The sequence below is a fragment of the Chiloscyllium plagiosum genome, chromosome 32 (genome assembly GCF_004010195.1).
Source record: "Chiloscyllium plagiosum isolate BGI_BamShark_2017 chromosome 32, ASM401019v2, whole genome shotgun sequence".
In the NCBI taxonomy this organism is placed as follows: Eukaryota; Metazoa; Chordata; class Chondrichthyes; order Orectolobiformes; family Hemiscylliidae; genus Chiloscyllium; species Chiloscyllium plagiosum.
Window position 1 is genome coordinate 30417601 of NC_057741.1, and position 18460 is coordinate 30436060.

General features: G+C 40.8%; 1 protein-coding gene across 1 annotated transcript in view; it reads left to right on the forward strand.

The window, feature by feature from the left end:
* papss1 (3'-phosphoadenosine 5'-phosphosulfate synthase 1) overlaps positions 1-17030 on the forward strand; it is a 47631-nt gene extending 30601 nt beyond the window's left edge. Inside the window, exons 10-12 of the mRNA XM_043673962.1 lie at positions 1895-2163; positions 13116-13345; positions 15915-17030. Of these exons, the coding sequence (XP_043529897.1) occupies positions 1895-2163; positions 13116-13345; positions 15915-16053 (638 nt within the window). The 3' untranslated portion in view covers positions 16054-17030. The remainder of the gene's footprint in view (positions 1-1894; positions 2164-13115; positions 13346-15914) is intronic.
* Positions 17031-18460: the final 1430 nt, after the last annotated feature.

An 18460-nucleotide genomic window follows, 5' to 3' on the forward strand; every position in this document is an offset into this window, starting at 1 on the left:
TTCGACAAGGTTCCCCATGGGACACTCGTTAGCAAGGTTAGATCTCATGGAATACAGGGAGAACTAGCCATTTGGATACAGAACTGGCTCAAAGGTAGAAGACAGAAGGTGGTGGTGGAGGGGTGGTTTGCAGGCTGGAGGCCTGTGACCAGCAGAGTGCCACAAGGCTTGGTGCTGGGTCTGCTACTTTTCATCATTTGTATAAATGATTTTGGTGTGAGCATAGGAGGTATAGTTAGTAAATTTGCAGATGACACCATAATTGGAGGTGTAGTGGACAGTGAAGAAGGTTACCTCAGATTACAAAGGGAACTTGATCAGATGGGCCAATGGGCTGAGGAGTGGCAAATGGACCTTAATTTAGATAAATGTGAGGTGCTGCATTTTGGAAAAGCAAATCAGAGCAGGACGTATACACTTAATGGTAAGGTCCTGGGGAATGTTGCTGAACAAAGAGACCTTTGAGTGTAGGTCCATAGTTCCTTGAAAGAAGGGTCGCAGGTAGATTGGATAGTGAAGGTGGCGTTTGGTATGCTTTCCTTTATTGGTCAGAGTATTGATACAGGAGTTGGGAGGTCATGTTGCGACTAGAGGATGTTTGTTAGGCCATGTTTGGAATATTGAGTACAATTCTGGTCTCTGTCCTATCGGAAGGATGTTGTGAAACTGGAAAGGGTTCTGAAAAGATTTACAAGAATGTTGCCAGGGTTGGAGGGTTTCAGCTGTAGGGAGAAGCTGAACAGTTTGGAGCTGTTTTCCCTGGAGCGTCAGAGGCTGAGAGGTGACCTTAAAGGTTTATAAAATCATGAGGGGCATGGATATTTTCCTTGGGTTGGGGGCATCCAGAAGTAGAGGGCATAGGTTTAGAGTTAGAGGGGAAAGATATAAAAGAGACTTAAGGTGCAACATTTTCACTCAGTGCATGCATGGAATGAGCTACCAGAGAAAGTGATTGAGGCTGGTACAATTGCAGCATTTAAAAGACATCTGCTTGGGTATATGAATAAGAAGTGTTTACAAGGATATGGACCAAGTGCTGGCAAATGGGACTAGATTAGGTTAGGATATCTTGACAGCATGGATGAGTTAGACTGAAGCTGTACTTATCTATGACTCTGACTTTATGGCAGGTTCTCATTGAACTCTCAAACAAAGTTATTGAAACACTTTCTAAGGAGCAGCAGCTGAAATTTGCCTTTGCCTCCCTCGTCATTCAGCAGCAATCTGTATTCATTGGACACCAGGGCAATTCTGCTCGGCTTTAATTCTATATTGGAAATGTTGATTAACAGAGATGTAAGTAGGTGCTTATTACAAAATAAGCGCATTAAACCACAGCCTTGATTTATTACCCAATGAGCAATGGCCTGGTTGGATTGGGGTATAATGGTTATTTCATTAATAAATTGTCAAGCAAATTAATTGGAAAACAGTTTGACACCTGTCTATTAGTGTTTTGATGCTATAACGATTCAATTCAGCTCTTGGATCCCCCTCAACTGCCTGTAAATCAGCACGAGTAGAAACTCCGAATGGTGATTAATTCAGTCTGGGGCTGAGGGTGTGACCAGTTTTCTGGGTGCGTACTTCCTCTAGCGGGATGCTTTTAAAACTAGAGAAAAAGTGATTGCAAAAACATAAAAGTGCATTGAATACAGTTTACATTTTAAAATTCTGTAATCGTTTATGCCAGTGGAGGAAAACTGTGCCAAAGAAATCAGTGCAATTGAGTGGAAACTCCAGGTCATGAAATATATGGTATGCTGTGACAGGGAACTTGACTGACGGCTCATTTGTAGATCAACCTTGAAATTGTTGACAGGGAGTGGCAGTGATGTTGAAGTAAGTTTCTAAGGTAGAGTTAAATTTGCCCTAATTGTTTTCATTCCTTTAGATGCTGTCTTCGCATTTCAGCTACGCAACCCAGTGCACAATGGGCATGCTCTATTGATGCAGGATACCTTTCAACAGTTGATTGAACGTGGCTATAGGCGTCCAGTTCTTCTTCTTCATCCACTAGGTGGTTGGACGAAAGATGATGATGTACCCTTATTATGGAGAATGAAGCAGCATGCTGCTGTATTGGAAGAGAGGGTACTTAAACAAGAGTCTACTGTCGTGGCCATCTTCCCATCTCCCATGATGTATGCTGGACCAACTGAGGTGACTTATTTTGCCCCCCCTTCCCCCGTTTTGTAATGAATTATCTTTATCCCTGAAGTAGCAGTATATTGTGCCACTTGAAGTGTGACCATTAATCTGTTTTCCCAATGTGTTATTGAGTGTCTATACAGACTTGTGCCGTCTGCCTCTTGAGCAATTCATTTTATTTTTTGGAGTAATTATAGAATCTTACAGCAGAGAGTAAGGCCATTCAGTCATCAGGCCTGTTGTATTGTTGTGCTTTCGAGAGTCAGAGAATATGCCCATCATTGGGTTAGTGCAAAGTTGATCAGCAAACATTTCTCAAATCTTCCTGTGCACTGTCTATTAACAATTAGCTTTGATTAAATTAAAATCTGACCATTTTTTGATTTCATACATTTGCATCATACAGTATATAAGTTATTGTAATTCTATAAGTCTTTTTATAGTTTTGAAGTAATTCTGTAAATTGAAATCTCATTTGCTAAATGAACACTTAGGCGGTGTTCTACAATATTTTGAATATAGATTGATTTCTTCCATGATTTTCTCTACTTAAAACTCGTCTGGATTAATTTGCACGTGCCAGCAGTTAATTTTAGAAATTTCTAGAAGAGAGACAAAATTAAAACTATTGTGTTCCTTAAATTTTACTAACTAACCCTCAGTGCAGTATTGACTTCAGGCTGTGTACAAGGGCATGAGCCTGACCAGATATGGTGTACCAGTGAAGTTTAGCCATTTACATTAGGCACATAGTACACACAAAATATGAAAGGCTCGGTGTAATCCTCTGCCCAAATGTGATTAGTTATTTTTGAACTTGCTGTGTTTCACCTGCCAAGGCTGCCAGACATTCAAGATCCTGGGTTACTTTAATTGATGTCCTTCTGAACAATCAATTTAAGATACACTTAAATCATTTTTAAAGGAGAAGGGCTCTAATATAAGGCCCACAAAAGAAGCTAAGTGAGGAACTTAAAATGGAAACAATAGAGGTAGTGTTTACTTTTTAAGAAAACACATTTTTGCAAGCCTAAAGCAGCTGGAAGGTATGCATGCAAATGGAGACAGTCTACTTGATTTATGTTATAATTATTATAAATACATACTGTGTAATTTTGTGGTATTATGCTTTTAATGCATAAATGTGTTTTTGTCTGTAATGTTTTAGGTTAGTGACTTACAGTCCTCCCAGTGGCCCAAATTAACATTGCAAGACATGACCCAATAACCTATATTCTCAGTATGATAGAAAAGCATTGTAGGATGTTGGGTAAGGAGTAAGGAGCTAGAGGACGAATTAGATAGCTCTTTCAAAGATGGGCAAAGGGACAATAGGTTGAGTAACCATCTCCTATATGGTATAATTTTGCTACTTGATCTCCCACTGTGTTACTTGAAATGAACTTTACTATTGTTTAAAATTGTTGAGTTCTATTGTTAATAAAACGGTCAGTTCCCTTACTTGAGTGTTTTGCGTCAACAATCTAGCATTCAATTTCAAAGGCTTATGTTTTGAAGAATGTAGTATGGCTATTTTGAACCTGAAATCATCCAGTTTTTCTTTTTTTTTTTGCTTCCCCTCATTCTCACCATAGTCAGTTGATGCTGTTTGAAAGCTGAAATAGAATTGTAGATGGGTAAATTCAAAAGATTGTAAGTATGAGACAATCGCGTAATTACATATTTGACTCAGTTTTTTTTAAATAAGAAATCAAAATGTAGTCATTGTTAATGGATTTAATTTAGTACTTTCTCAAGTGCAAAGGGATTAGCTTCAAGGCTTCTCATAATGAGTGATTCAACAATGAGGTGATGTTACGAGCTGGGTTGAGATGTCTCCCCTTCCCTGGAGTGTTCTTCGTTAGTGTGTTTGATCATTTCCTACTGGCCATCAAATGGTGTCCTCTTGAATAAGCTAAGAAGTCAACACAATGAGACATGTTAACAACACATTTGACTAGATATCCATACAAGCTTCTTCCCAGTTTCTCAAGTCATTATCAAGCCATCACATTGAACTATTCCTGTAGGAGTAAAATTAAGACACCATTTCCAAGTTCTAGAACAACTCCTAAGGTTGCCAGCCCTTAAGCAGCTAGTTGCATGTATGAATTGCTATTACATTGAGCATACAATGTGTCTGTTGCCACATTGATGCTTCCAAGCACAGATTTTGCCTAATGAAAGCAATGTGTTCACTATTTTTCTGTTGTTGAATCCACCCATAAAGTCCCATTTCCAGAATAGTTTGTGGCAAAACTTTCTTGTTACTGCCAAATATGTGGGTTTGGCAGTCTCTACATCCTGTACTGGTAGTCTGTACAGATGGCAGATTGGTCTGGTGTGCTTGGCATTCTGAACAACAAAACAGCATATTGAGAACAGGACATTTCACACCTAGAGTGCAATACTGTAAATAATTCACTTTTAAAAAGTGCAGTGAGCAAATACATTCTACTTAAGTCTTTGCATTTTTTAGGGACGTAGTGAGGCAGGGAATCAGTTCTGTCCATTGTAGCAATTAAAACAATGACTTGATGCCACCATAGTCATTGTGCGAAAGCACATTTACCAGACTATACAGGGGACATACCCCATTTGTAGAGGAGATGCCCAATTCAGATTAAGTGTTTTCATTATAGCCAAATTAAAAATAGAATTAACACTTATTTATATAACTTCTTCCACAGTTTTAGGCTTTGTTTCTCCCCCCCGCTGTTGAAATAAACACAAAAACGGTACAGTAGGGGCAGCACGGTAGCACAGTGGTTAGTGCTGCTGCCTTACAGCACCAGGGACCCAGGTTCGATTCCAATCTCGGGCAACTGTTTGTGTGGAGTTTGCATGTTCTCCTCGTGTCTGCGTGGGTTTCCTCTGGGTGCTCCGGTTTCCTCCCACAATCCAAAGATGTGCAGGTCAGGTGAATTGGCCATGCTAAATTGCCCACAGTCTTGGGTGCATTAGTCAGAGGGAATGGATCTGGGTGGGTTACTCTTCAGAGGGTCGGTGTGGACTGGTTGGGCCAAAGGGACTGTTTCCGCACTGTAGGGAATCTAAAGGTGGCTAGAATGTGTTCTTGTGAAAGGTCATCCAATTGAAATGTTAACTGGTTTCTCTGGAGTGATTGCTGCCTAAACTGTATTTTCTGACATTACTTCTACTCAAAACTCTTTTCAGTGTTAATTGAAGATTGAATACTAGCCAGGTTAGCAGGGCAATTCCCCTGCTTTTAAAATAAATGCATGTCGATTTATCACATTCATGTGAAACAACTGATGGCGCATCAGTTTCATGTCTTAACTGCATTAATTGCACTTTAGACAACACAATGTACCCCCTTAGTATTTCATTACTGGAATTTCTGCCTTGGTTATATACTCAAACACCTAGAGTGGGGTTTGAGACTTGAACCTATATTGTTTAACTTTAGTACATGCTTTATCATGAAATCAAGGTGACAAAGCTGAATAAGTATGAGCTTCTAATGTGATGGTTAGATGCCACAGCGTTTAATCTTGCAGTTGACATTCAGCATATTTAAACTGACAAGTAAATGGAACCATGGATGAGTTTTCAGAATGCTTTAGAAAGTTTTTCTTAGCGCAACAGGTTCTGGAACCAACCAGAGACCAGGTTATACCGGACTCGGTATTGTGTAATGCTGCAGGATTAATTAATGACTTCAGTGTAAGGGCAGCACTAGGTAGCAGCAACAACAATACAACTGAATTTTACATTCATTGAATCATAGAATCCCTACATTATGGGAGCAGGCCATGCAGCCCATCGAGTGCACATCAACTCTCCAAAGAGCAACTCGTCCACCTACCCCTGTAACCCTGCATTTCTCATGGCTAACCCACCTAGCCTGCACATCCCCGGATACTATGGGCAATTTGGCATGGTCAATCTACCTAACCTGCAAATGTTTGGACTGTGGGAGGAAACCAGAGCACCCAGAGGGAATCCCCACAGACGCAGGGAGAACGCACCAATGCCGCCTCACTCTCCTACGAACCTGACCTTGAGAATTTTTTTTAAAACACCTGCAAATGTTTGGACTGTGGGAGGAAACCAGAGCACCCAGAGGGAATCCCCACAGACGCAGGGAGAACGCACCAATGCCGCCTCAGTCATTAACACTGCTACCTCACAGTGACAGGGACCCAGTTCAATTCTGGCCTCTGGCGACTGTGCAAACTCCACACAGACGTCATCCCTGTGTCGGCGTGGATTCCCTCCAGGTGCTCCGGTTACCTCCCACAGTCCAAAGATGTGCAGGTTAGGTGATTTGGCTGTGCTAAATTGTCCATAGTGTTCAGGGATGTGTAGATTAGGTGTATTAGTCATAGGAAAAGTAAAGTAATAACACAGGGGAATGGGTGTGGGTGGGATACTCCTCTGAGAGTCAGTATGGACTTGTTTGGCTAAATGTTTCCACACTAGGGATTCTGTGATTCCACACAGACCGTTGCCCAAGGGTGGAATTGAACCCAAGCCCCTGGCGCTGTGATGCAGAAGTGCTAACCACTGAGCCAGCATACTGCCCCAATTCAGTTTGAAGAGGGAAGACTTGGTGCCAGCCTATGATATTTTAAATTTAAATAAGGGCAAATCTGTGGGATGATGGTGGAGAGAATTGAAATACATTGGGACACTAGGCTAGGGGATACATTAATAATAAACTGTGGCAGGCATTTAAGGGGATATTTCAGAATACTCAGAATTTGTAAATACCTAACATACAGAAAACTTCCAAGAGCTAGACCCATTATCCTTGATTAACTAAAGAAGCAACTTTTTCATGCAGAGGGTGGTATGTGTATGGAATGAGCTGCCAGAGGAAGTGGGTGGAGACTGGTACAATTGCAACATTTAAGAGGCATTTGGATGGGTATATGAATAGGAAGGGTTTGGAGGGATATGGGCCGGGTGCTGGCAGGAGGGACTAGATTGGGTTGGGATATCTGGTCAGCATGGACAGGTTGGATCGAAGGGTCTGTTTCCATGCTGTACATCTCTATGACTCTTAAGGAAAAAGCATGTAACTGTAATGATGAGTGGTAGGTCAGACGATTGGATGGAATGTAAAGAACAGCAGAAAATTATTTAAGATTTTACATATCTTTGGACTGGAGAAGTTATATTTAAGAGTTATATTTAACAGTGCCCTCTCTTTTAAATTGTCCATTCCCTTAACTATTTTCTCTGCTTGTAACATATAATTTGTCATGCTGCCTTTCTGGTTGAATGATCCAGGTCTGTCCAGTCCTGTTTAATAATCTTGGCATGTGACACTAGTAATCAACCTTTTCTGTACTCCAGACTTATCATCCTTTGTCAGTCAACCCTGTTTCCTTATTCAAGGTGCAGTCTGACCAGAGAACATTCTTTCAGCTTCCTCTGCCTCTTGTTCTACATTTTTGTCTTTTAGACAAAGTCATAGAGGTGTACAGCACGGAAACAGACCCTTCGGTCCGGCATGTCCATGCCGACCAGATATCCTAACCTAATCTAGTTCCATTTGCCAGCACTTGGCCCATATCCCTCTAAATGCCTTCATATTCATAACCTATTCAGATATATTTTAAATGTTGGAATTGTACCAGCCTCCACAACAACTTCTGGCAGCTCATTCAATGAAAATGTTGCCCTTAGGTCCCCTTTAAATCTTTCCCCTGTCACCCAGGGAAAGACTCTATCCATACCCCATGTGATTTTATAAACCTCTATAAGGTCACCCTTCAGCTTCCAATGCTCCAGGGAAAACAGCCCCAACCTATTCAGCTTCTCTCTATAGCTCAAACTCTGGCAGCATCCTTGTAAATCTTTTCTGAACCCTTTCACATTTCACAATATCCTTCCTATAGGAAGGAGACCAGAATTGCACACACTATTCCAAAATGTCTAACCAATGTCCTATGCAGCCACAACATGGCCTCCCAGGTCCTATACAGTCCTTAAACAACACCTGCCTTTGGATTTCCCCTCTTCAATACTCACTGCCTTCAATATTCATAGATACAACAATTAAACTGTTGTACTTTAGTCTCATTTTTCAAAAGCATACAGTTTTTGCACATGTCTTTCAATACACCTGTCGACTTTAGATACCTCGACTGAAATATTTACCTCATATCTTCTTAGGTTTTGGGAACTTTAATGCAGAAATTGTGTTGCTGGGAAAAAAGTCATCTTTTCATTCAGGTGGCAGGTGGTCTCAAATCTGTAGAGATGTTGCCTTCGTGAATGCACGAGATAATGACTGACAGTTAACTACCAAATTTTATTTAAATTTCAGAACAGACAAGTTGACTCTAGTCAGGGAGTCACCCAGAGATTCACTGCCAGTTATTTTCGGAGTTTTTAGATTCCCCTACAGTGTGGAAACAAGCCCTTCGACCCAACAAGTCCACACCGACCCTCCAAAGAGTAACCCACCCAGACCCATTTCCCTCTGACTGATGCACCTAATGCTGTGGACAATTTAGCATGGCCAATTCACCTGACCTGCACATCTTTGGACTGTGGGAGGAAACCGGAGCACCCGGAGGAAACCCAGACAGACACTGGGAGAATGTGCAAACTCCACACAGACATGCACAACAAGGCTGGAATTGAACCTGGGACCCTGGTGCTCTGAGGGAGCAGTGCTAACCACTGAGCCACCGTGCCACCCAAGTTACTGGTCAGTCATTATTAACTGGTGCATTTTCCATGGTAGCACCTCTACTTGTCATCTAGTCAGCTGTCTCTTCACAAACTGTATAAATGTTGTTTTCCCTTTATTATTTCTTGTGAGTCGTCTTAATGAGTGCAAGATAGAAGATTTTGAGAGAATTGTTTCCTTTTCTAGCAATTCTTAAGTTTTGTCCTTATGGTTCAGCACTTTCCTCATTTAGATGCTGCTGAGTATATTGTCACACAAGTTAGGATATTTAATGCAAAATAGTTTGTAGTCAAAATATAACAAAGATTTAGGAGCTCTCTATCCATGCAGTAAAGTGACACACTAAAAATACTTATTTCATCATATTCTTTTCTTAGGCTTCTTAACAGTATCTTCACTGTGATGATATAACCTTGATGGATAAAGAAAGAAATTACTGAAGTCCTTATTTTGTGTATGTTCTACAGTTTTGATAGCTTTCTGATATTCATTAGAAAGCTGTGGAGATGTTTATTAGCAGATCAGTTACAGTGGGATTAGCTAGAAAGCCCCTGAGAGAGCTGGCAAGTTAGATTGTTCTTCATTGGTTACTTCTATGAAAAGACAATTGGGGAAAGGTGTAAAATAGGCAGCCAGACTTGACTGGTCAAGATACATGTCGTCTCAAGCTTCCTTGATAGGAAGTGATGTCGGTTGGTCGATTTTGAGAGAATGTCGTTATTTTACACTTTGTAGAGTATGCTCACATCGCTCTGAGCATTTGTTTTTTAGATCTATGAGAACATGTGAATGTGTGAATTAGGAGCTGACTGCTCAGCCCCTTGCGTACTCTACCATTCAACAAGATTGTGTTTGATGCAATTGCTCCATTTTCCTGGCTATCTCCAGTAAATTTCAGTTCCTAGTTAATCATGAATCTATTTACCTACACCTTAAAAGTATTCAAAGACTCTTCCACTGCTTATTTGGGAAGAGAATTCCAAAGACTCAACCATCTCAGAAAAAAACTTACCTTATCTTTGCTTAAAATGGATCACCCCTTATTTCAAGAGTGATCCATTGTTCTAGATGCCCCTACAAGAGGAAACATCCTTCATAGATATACCCTATCTAGACCCTTCAGGATCAATTTGCCTCTTCTAAACTCTAGTAGACACAAGTCTAGCCTGTCTAACCATTCCTTATAAGACAACCCACCCTTTCCAGGTAGTAATCAACTAAACTTACTCTGAACCACTTCCAGTGGATTTACATCCATCCTTAATCAAGGGGACCAATACTGTCACTACAGTTCAAGTATGGTGTCGTGAGCATCATGTATAACCAAAGCATAAACACCCCCCATGCCCCCATTTTTGTATTCCATTCCCATTGCAGTAAATGATGACACACTGTTGGCTTTTTGAGTCACTTGCTCTTAATGTTTAGATTTTAGATTAGATTAGATTACATTACAGTGTGGCAACAGGCCCTTCGGCCCAACAAGTCCACACCGACCCGCCGAAGCGCAACCCACCCATACCCCTACATTTACCCCTTAGCTAACACTATGGGCAATTTAGCATAGCCAATTTACCTGACCTGCACATCTTTGGACTGTGGGAGGAATGTGCACTAATGTTTTGCAGTTCATGAACAAGGATACTCAGATCCCTCTGCATATTGGAGCTCTGTAATCTCTGACAGTTTAGATAACATGCTTTCTTTTCATTCTTCCTGCCAAAATGAGCAATTGCATATTTTCCCACACTGTATTCCATTTGGCCAGAGGCATGGATAGTAAGTTTGCAGATGACACCACAACAAGTGGTACAGTGGACAGTGAAGTTTACCTCAGATTACAAAGAGATCTTGATCAATTGGGTCAATGGGCTGAGGAATGGCAGATGGAGTTTAATTTGGATACATGTGAGGTATTTCATTTTGGTAATATAAACAAAGACAGGACTTATACAATTAATGATAGAGCCCTGGGTAGTGTTGTAGAACAGGAAGACCTAGGGGTTCAGATACATAATTCCTTAAAATTTACGTCACAGACAGACAGACAGGGATTAAGAAGGTGTTTAATACGCTTGCATTCAATGCTCAGACTTGAGTATAGGAGTAGGTTGTACAGGACATTGGTGAGGCCTCTAATGGAGTGCTGTGTGCAGTTCTGGTTGCCCTGTTATATGAAGGATATTATTAAACTGGAGGGGGTTCAAAAAAGATTCACCAGGATGATGCTGGGAATGGAAGGTTTGAGATATAAAAATAGACTGGAAAGAGTGCACTCAGTTTAGGAGGTTGAGGGGTGACCTCAGAGGTTTACAAAATCATGAGGGTCTTAGATCAGGTGAATGACAAGGGTCTTTTCCCGAGGGAGGAGGAGTTCAAAACTAGGGGGAATATTTTTAAGTGGGAAGAGAAAAATTTAAAAAGGACATTAGGGCCAACATTTTTACACAGTGGTTCATGTGTGGAATGATCTGCCAGAGAAAGTAGTGCATGCGGGTACAGTTATGACATTTAAAAGACATTTGAGTAAGTACATGTATAGGAAAAGCCATAGGACAAGCTCAGGCAGGTGGGACTGGTTTAGTTTGGGAACATGGTCGGCATGGACTGATTGGACCAAAGGGTCTGTTTCCATGTTGTATGAATCTATGGTGGAGCAGCAATGGCAAGAGTTTCTGGGAGTAATTCGGGAGACACTGCAGAAATTCAAGCTGTGGAAGAAGGAACATACTGACCGGAGGATGAGGCCACCATGACTGATAGGTGAAGTCAGCAACAGCTAAGAAACAAAAGAAAAAGCGTACGATGTGGTGAAAATTAGGGGGAAGCCTTTTAAAATCCAACAGAGGACAATCAAAAAAACAATAAGGGGGAGAAGATGAAATATGTAGTTAAGCCAGCTCGTTATATAAAACTGTACATATAAAAAGATTGCAAGAGGTTATTTTATGTATCGAAAATATGAGAGGCAAGAGTGGTCAGTGAACCACTGGAAAATGAGGCTGGAGTGGTAGTAATGGATAACAAAAAAGTGGTGGAGGAACTGAATAGGTACTTTGCATCAGTTTTTACAGTGGAAGACACTAGAAACATACCAGAACTTCACGAGTAGGTGAGCAGAGGTGAGTGCAATGGCAGTCACCAAGGAATAGGTTCTGAGGAAGCTGAAAAGTCTGAAGGTAGACAAATAACCTGGACCAGATGGACTACAGCCCAGAATTCTGAAGGAGATAGCAGAGGAGATTGTGGAAACATTGGTGGTGACCTTTCAGAAAGTGAGTCAGGCCGGGTCCATGGCTACTGTAACACCTTGTTTAAGAAAGGAGGAAGGCAGAAGACAGGAAATTCCAGGCTGGTTAGCCTGATCTCGCTTGTTTGGTAAAATTTTAGAATCAGTTGTCAAGGGCGAGGTTGCTAACCACTTCTTTCAAGACCGACAAATGAAGTCCATCAGGATATGGGGACTCGTCGCCCTGCAACTGCAATAATTTGCTCAGTGCCATTTTGTTGGTGATTGGTATTTGCTTGAGTTTCTCCCTCCCATTTCCTGATCTACGGCTATTTTTGGAATGTTAGCTTGTATCCACTCTGACAAAGACATTGCAAAATACCTGTTGATTCCTCTGCCCTGTTGGTTCCCAGTTGTAGCTCTTAGTAGGTTTTAATTAAAGTGCACCACCATAAAAACGAGACATAGACAAGGTAAATACCTCAGATTTAAAACGTAGATATTTGATGAACAGAGTCGAGAGTGGGGAGCTGGAAAAGAAGAGCAGGAGAATGGACATTTTGGGTATAAGCTCTCCATCATCCTGGTGATGGACTTATGCCCGAAACGTCAATTCTCCTGCTCCTCGGATGTTGCCTGAACTGCTGTGCTTTTCCAGCACCACAGTCTCAACTCTGATCTCCAGCATCTGCAGTCCTCACTTTCTCCCATATTTGATAAACAGCATTGTGACCCACGTCAGCATCTGCATAACAACAGTTCAGGGAACTTTGGGGAGAAATGTCTTATCCTTTTGGAAATTTAAAGAATTATCAGTGATTTGATGAGCAATTCGCTTCTTGTATATTGAGGTAATTAAGTGGATCTTTTGCACAGTCTGGCGAACAAATGTACCTGAGGCCAGATCAAAGGAAAGGTTATTGGAAAACAGGCTTGAAGTTTCAAAACTTGAGCTTTCATTTGATTTTTATTATCAAAATACAAGTTTGTTGCTTCGTAAAAACCAGGAAAAATGAGCAGTTTAATTTTGTTTAATTCAAACATTGCACATGTTTCTCATTGCAGGTTCAATGGCACTGCAGATCCCGCATGATTGCAGGGGCTAACTTCTACATAGTGGGCCGAGACCCTGCAGGTATGCCTCATCCAGAGACTAAGAAGGACCTGTATGAACCAACGCATGGGGCAAAGGTTCTGACCATGGCCCCAGGCCTCCTGTCCCTGGAAATCATCCCATTTCGCGTCGCTGCCTACAACAAGGTGAAAAAATGCATGGACTATTATGACCCTGAACAGTAAGTATGGGATTTTGTTGCATGGTGAATGCAATTGCTTCAGTCATCATGACTGTTTAGAAGTTAGAGGTTCCTCTTGGGCTTGTAAAAGCAGATATAATGGAGGGAAAATATAATAACCTTTTTAATAAGGGAAATATTGTAAAGCAGTTCATCCACCCGGGCCAGCTGAAACAACTGAACACTTCATATATGGATGATATGTTTATCGTTTAAATTGCAGCATTAACTTCACTTAGTTCAAACCTTGTAATAAAACAGCTAAATTTGCTGCCAATACGTTTTGCAGAAATGCACTGTGCTTTAGCAGCTTTCCCATTGCCACATGACCTTAATTTTGGAGTACTGTATCCAGTACAACATAATATTTCAGTAAGTACTGGGGCATTGTCTGCCTGATTACCAGTGCAGATCTCTAGCTATTTTTACTCAACCTGTACACTGATGTAATTACTTGCCTCTGGAGCAGATGGTCTCCTGGCTGAGAGGTAGGGGCGCTACCACTGTGTCACAAGAGCCCTCTGCTAGGTAGATACTTATATTTAAGGCATGCAGACTCAATGGGATCCGTTAAAATGGAGGACTTTTTTTATGACCGATCAAAAATCAATAAATCAACCTGAAGTATTGATATGCCATTATTGGGATCAATGGTGTTCTGCTGCTCCTGTGTCTTGTACAGTTGTACTGGGCGTTAAGTTGCTATAGGCAGATGATACTCTGAGATGGTGCTGGCACGGTAGATGGTGTTCAGGTTCATCAGAGCCAATGTGCTCAAGGCTGGTGGTATTGTTTTCTCTGGACTGGGACTCCTAGTGGTGGTAGTGGCGCTCGGTGCTGTTGTGTCCTGGAGTCACGGCATTGTCGTTGTTATTCCTGGAGCCGGACTCCTCGAGGGATGGAACATCTTGCAGATACCTTGATGAACAGAAGAGAAATTCTTATTGAAGTAATTTATTTTTATACTTATTGTAACTCAAAATAGCACCAGATTGTGGCGACCAAATTTCTCAATGTATCTTGAAGATACATGTGACAATAAATAAATTATTTACTCATTCACTTTCTGTACATAGTGACATAGTGAGAAAGTGCAAGTTGGAATTCAATGAGCAATGGCCCAGCTGTTGACAATGAACTACAAGGAAAATGGCATCAGTTGTGCCATAGTATTTCACTTGAAAGGTCTCCTTTGTGGTCTTGGATAGAGAGAAAATATGCAGGACATCTACTGACACCACTACATCAGGCAATGATTTGGGAGTGGGTCAAGAGCTGCAGTCAAACAATATTTTAAGGCAAACACCGTTTTACTCAGGAAGCACCAAAGCAAACAAATTCTATGTATGTAAGTTAGCTCACTGAGCTGGAAAGTTTGTTTTCAGATGTTTCGTCACCATACTAGGTAACATCAGTGTAGGTAACATCAGTGAGAGTCTCCAGTGAAGCGCTTGGTGGAATGTCTTGCCTCTCTATTTATAGGTCTTGGTTTCTTAAGGTGGGTGATGGAGCGTATTTATAAAGTCTGCTAATGCAAACAAATAGAACTGGTGGATAAGATCAATCCTAGACAGCTACATAAAAGCACTCTCTGTTCTGAACTTGATTATTCTGGGAAGTTTTCACTCTTGTCCATCCTGGTCAGGAGTAGTGATGTACAGTTGTAAAATGACCCATTCTGTCTTCTGTACAAGATGAACTATATTTTACAGAATATTTATTTAGAAGATTGGAAATGTACTTGAAAGGGAAAATGCTGTGGCGAAATGGGAAAATTAAGAGGCGCTTTCGGAAAGCTAGTGCAAGTCTGATAAGACAAATCGTGTCCCTCCTTGGATCTGCTAAGATTACGTTGGAATGTGTACACTAATAATTAATAACATTTTCCAACTTTGATGATTGCCTAACAAATAACTGGTGTAAATTATTTTGAGCACTGTTACAGGCAAACGAGAGTCTTGTGTTCTCAAAGTTCTTACCTTCAGAATGACAAGTGCACAAAGGGTTAAAATGAAAAAATTCAGCAAAACACCAGTGTGATAGTGCATTGTGATGAATGCAGGTTTACATTTCCAGTTTCCGTTGCATTATTTTATACAGGTGAGATCTGCAGACCTGGTACTTTCCAATAGGAAAAGGCTCCCTCGGCTGCTCTTGCATGCCTCATAACAAGCAATGTTAATCGCATTGGTGGAGGGCTAGAAACAGATTGCCCACCCACCATCTCAGCTGCAAACCAGGGTTTACCACAAGGGGAGAAAGGAGAAATTAGAGGCTAACAAACCCTCAAAAAAAGTCTTTAAAAAGATGTTTCAAGAGGGAAGTGATCTCATTAGAAAAGGGCTGCACTGAATTAGCTCTAAAGAAGTTGCTGTTTTGGCTTCATGCTATGAAAGCTTTACAGTCTCACCCAGCCTATTATATAAATTGTTTACTGCCTTTTTGGTTTGAAATGAAGGAAATAAATATGCTAGAACTAAAGATACAGGATTTGGTGCAAAATGCATTTTTTATTGAGCAAGTCAGATCCCTTTTGTTTAATTCCTGTGTTTCATTTTCTCATTTAAAGTCATGAAGATTTTGACTTCATCTCTGGAACACGCATGCGTAAGTTGGCACAGGAAGGAGTGAATCCACCCGAAGGCTTCATGGCACCGAAAGCCTGGGCAGTTCTGACTGAATATTACAAATCCTTGGAGAAGGCCTAGATGGGAGCAGTGATGAGACTCAACAGTTCTTTAATTGATAGCAGGGGACCACACACACAGCAAGTGTTCCAGCAGTACTGGCGCTAGTTAGAAACCAGTGTTCATTCTTAAGCTGTATCACTGTCTGCGCAAGTCTTATGAGCTTTATTTTATAACGGAAGGGCTGAGTTTTCAATTGGAACAATTTTTAAGAATGACATTGTTTACTAAGATTACTTAACTTTTGTTTAACTGTTGTTAAATTTTAATTATGTTTCTGTATTTGGTAGCTGGGTGTACAATATAAAGTAGGCTTGGCTAACCTTGAACTATTCATTCCTTCTGTCCTGAATCTTGTGTTTGGGGCAGTGTTTTATCTTTAGTTACAGTAGTTAAATTTGAGGGGAAAAGGGAAACCTGTCTTATACTCAGTTATCGTGCATACAGTTAGACAGGAGTTTGAAGAAGAAGCTGATGAACATTGTACTTTTCATTCTTCATTCATGACAGCAAGTCAGCTGATAAGTGGCCATACTGCTAAACATATCCCTGTCATTAGCACTTTGAATCAGATAGCCGTCACGCTCTCTTCCTGTAGAGATTCCCTTGGCGGTTAAGCTAATGTAATCTGCAAATCGTGGAAGATGGATTTAGAATGGACATATGTACAGTGATTTGAAATTTACGGTTGATTTTTACTTTGGACCAGCTACTTGTGCTGACTTGCAGCAAATCGCCATGAATGAAGGTGTTCCTGGTGAAGTTCAATGGTGTCTTGCTTTTAATCGTTGGGAATGCGGTGAAAAAAATCTGCAAGGCTTCTAAACTTGGCCATAAAACATCAGATTGAATGTAGTACAGTCAGTTGATATGCTTGTGGCATGATTGGTATTGTAATTTGTGGATTTACTAGTTACAATTGCCTTGTATGCAACTGTTTTAAAAAGTGCACTTGATATCTGTCAATGCCTAAGTAATAAAGACCGTGTTCCATTCAACTTGAAGATCTTTGAATCATTTTGGTTCCTAAATTCATCTTTGCATTTTGGAGGTGTAATCACTGAAAGCCTTAAAACAGTTTTCTTTGGTTGTTTGGATTCAGCTTTGCAAGTGCTTCAAACCTTTTTTGTCTGTGATTTTTGAGAGCGCGTACCAGTTTGGATTCCACCAAAATCTTCCTTACTTGCCTCTTATTGGCGTGTTTCTTCCCTCCATTCTCTATCTCCTTTGTCTGCACTCTCCACCACCCCCCACATCTCCCTCTCTCTGTCTCTCTCTCTCTGTTTTTCTCTCTCTCTCTCTCTCTCTCTTCAGATACTGAGTAACATCAGAGTATGATTGTCATGGTGTCTGCAACTTTATGATATCTCATGTCAATTGTTATCCCCTGCTTGGTCTCCTGGGTTCCACAGGCAACTCATTCCAGCCAAACCCATTCTTGACATCTATCTTGCTAGGCCATGGAATTGTCAGTAATAAATCATGACTATCCTAACCCATTACATTCTTACATGGCAATGTTTCTTTGTGACTGTTAACAGAAGCTGAGAGGCTTAACTCTAGCCAAAAGCTAAAGGCAGATTTTTTTTTATTTGAGCCAGCCAAACGGTGAAACGCATGGCAGAAAGCAGCTGAGTCAGTTTAACTTAATTGTAAATTATGTATGGGATTTTTGAATTTAAATAAAATCAGCAAGATGTCTATTTGAATAGATTGATGATTGCAACGTCTGTGACAAAAGAAAAGCCCTCAGTTTGGTTATCAGATAAGTGATCTTTTTCTATGAACTGTCCTTCACAGAAAGTATTCCACCACAATTTCCATGGAGGATCAACAAACCTGGATCCACCAGGGAATTTCTCAGTATTTGATGCCTTCTCCATAAACATTCCCAACATTCCAATGTTGCAAGCAAATTGAGACTGTAGGAAGTTGTAGTTGGTCTGAATGGGACTTCCTCCATCCTAAACTCACCAACTTAATTAAGGTGACTTAAACGATGTATCCCTGATGGCACTTTCTTGCTGACCTTCGTTTTGGAAGATTTGATAATTAAAACAGAACTGCCTTCGTACAAGGCAGTCCAAACAAGTTTCACTGTATAAGAATTCTATCCTGGACATTTAGCTCAATATTTTTAATCTCTCCTACTTGCTCTTTATTTCTGTAAATAAGTAATCTATAGAAACACCTCTCATCTTGTGCTTCAAATAAGGTTTGAAGACTTACAGGTAGTGATGCTGTTAAGGTAGCTCAGTTATTTACATTAGATTACCTACAGTGTGGAAAAGGCCCTTCGGCCCAACAAGTCCACGCCGACCCTCCGAAGGTAAAAACAATGACTGCAGATGCTGGAAACCAGATTCTGGATTAGTGGGGCAGGAAAAGCACAGCAGTTCAGGCAGCATCCGAGGAGCAGTAAAATCGA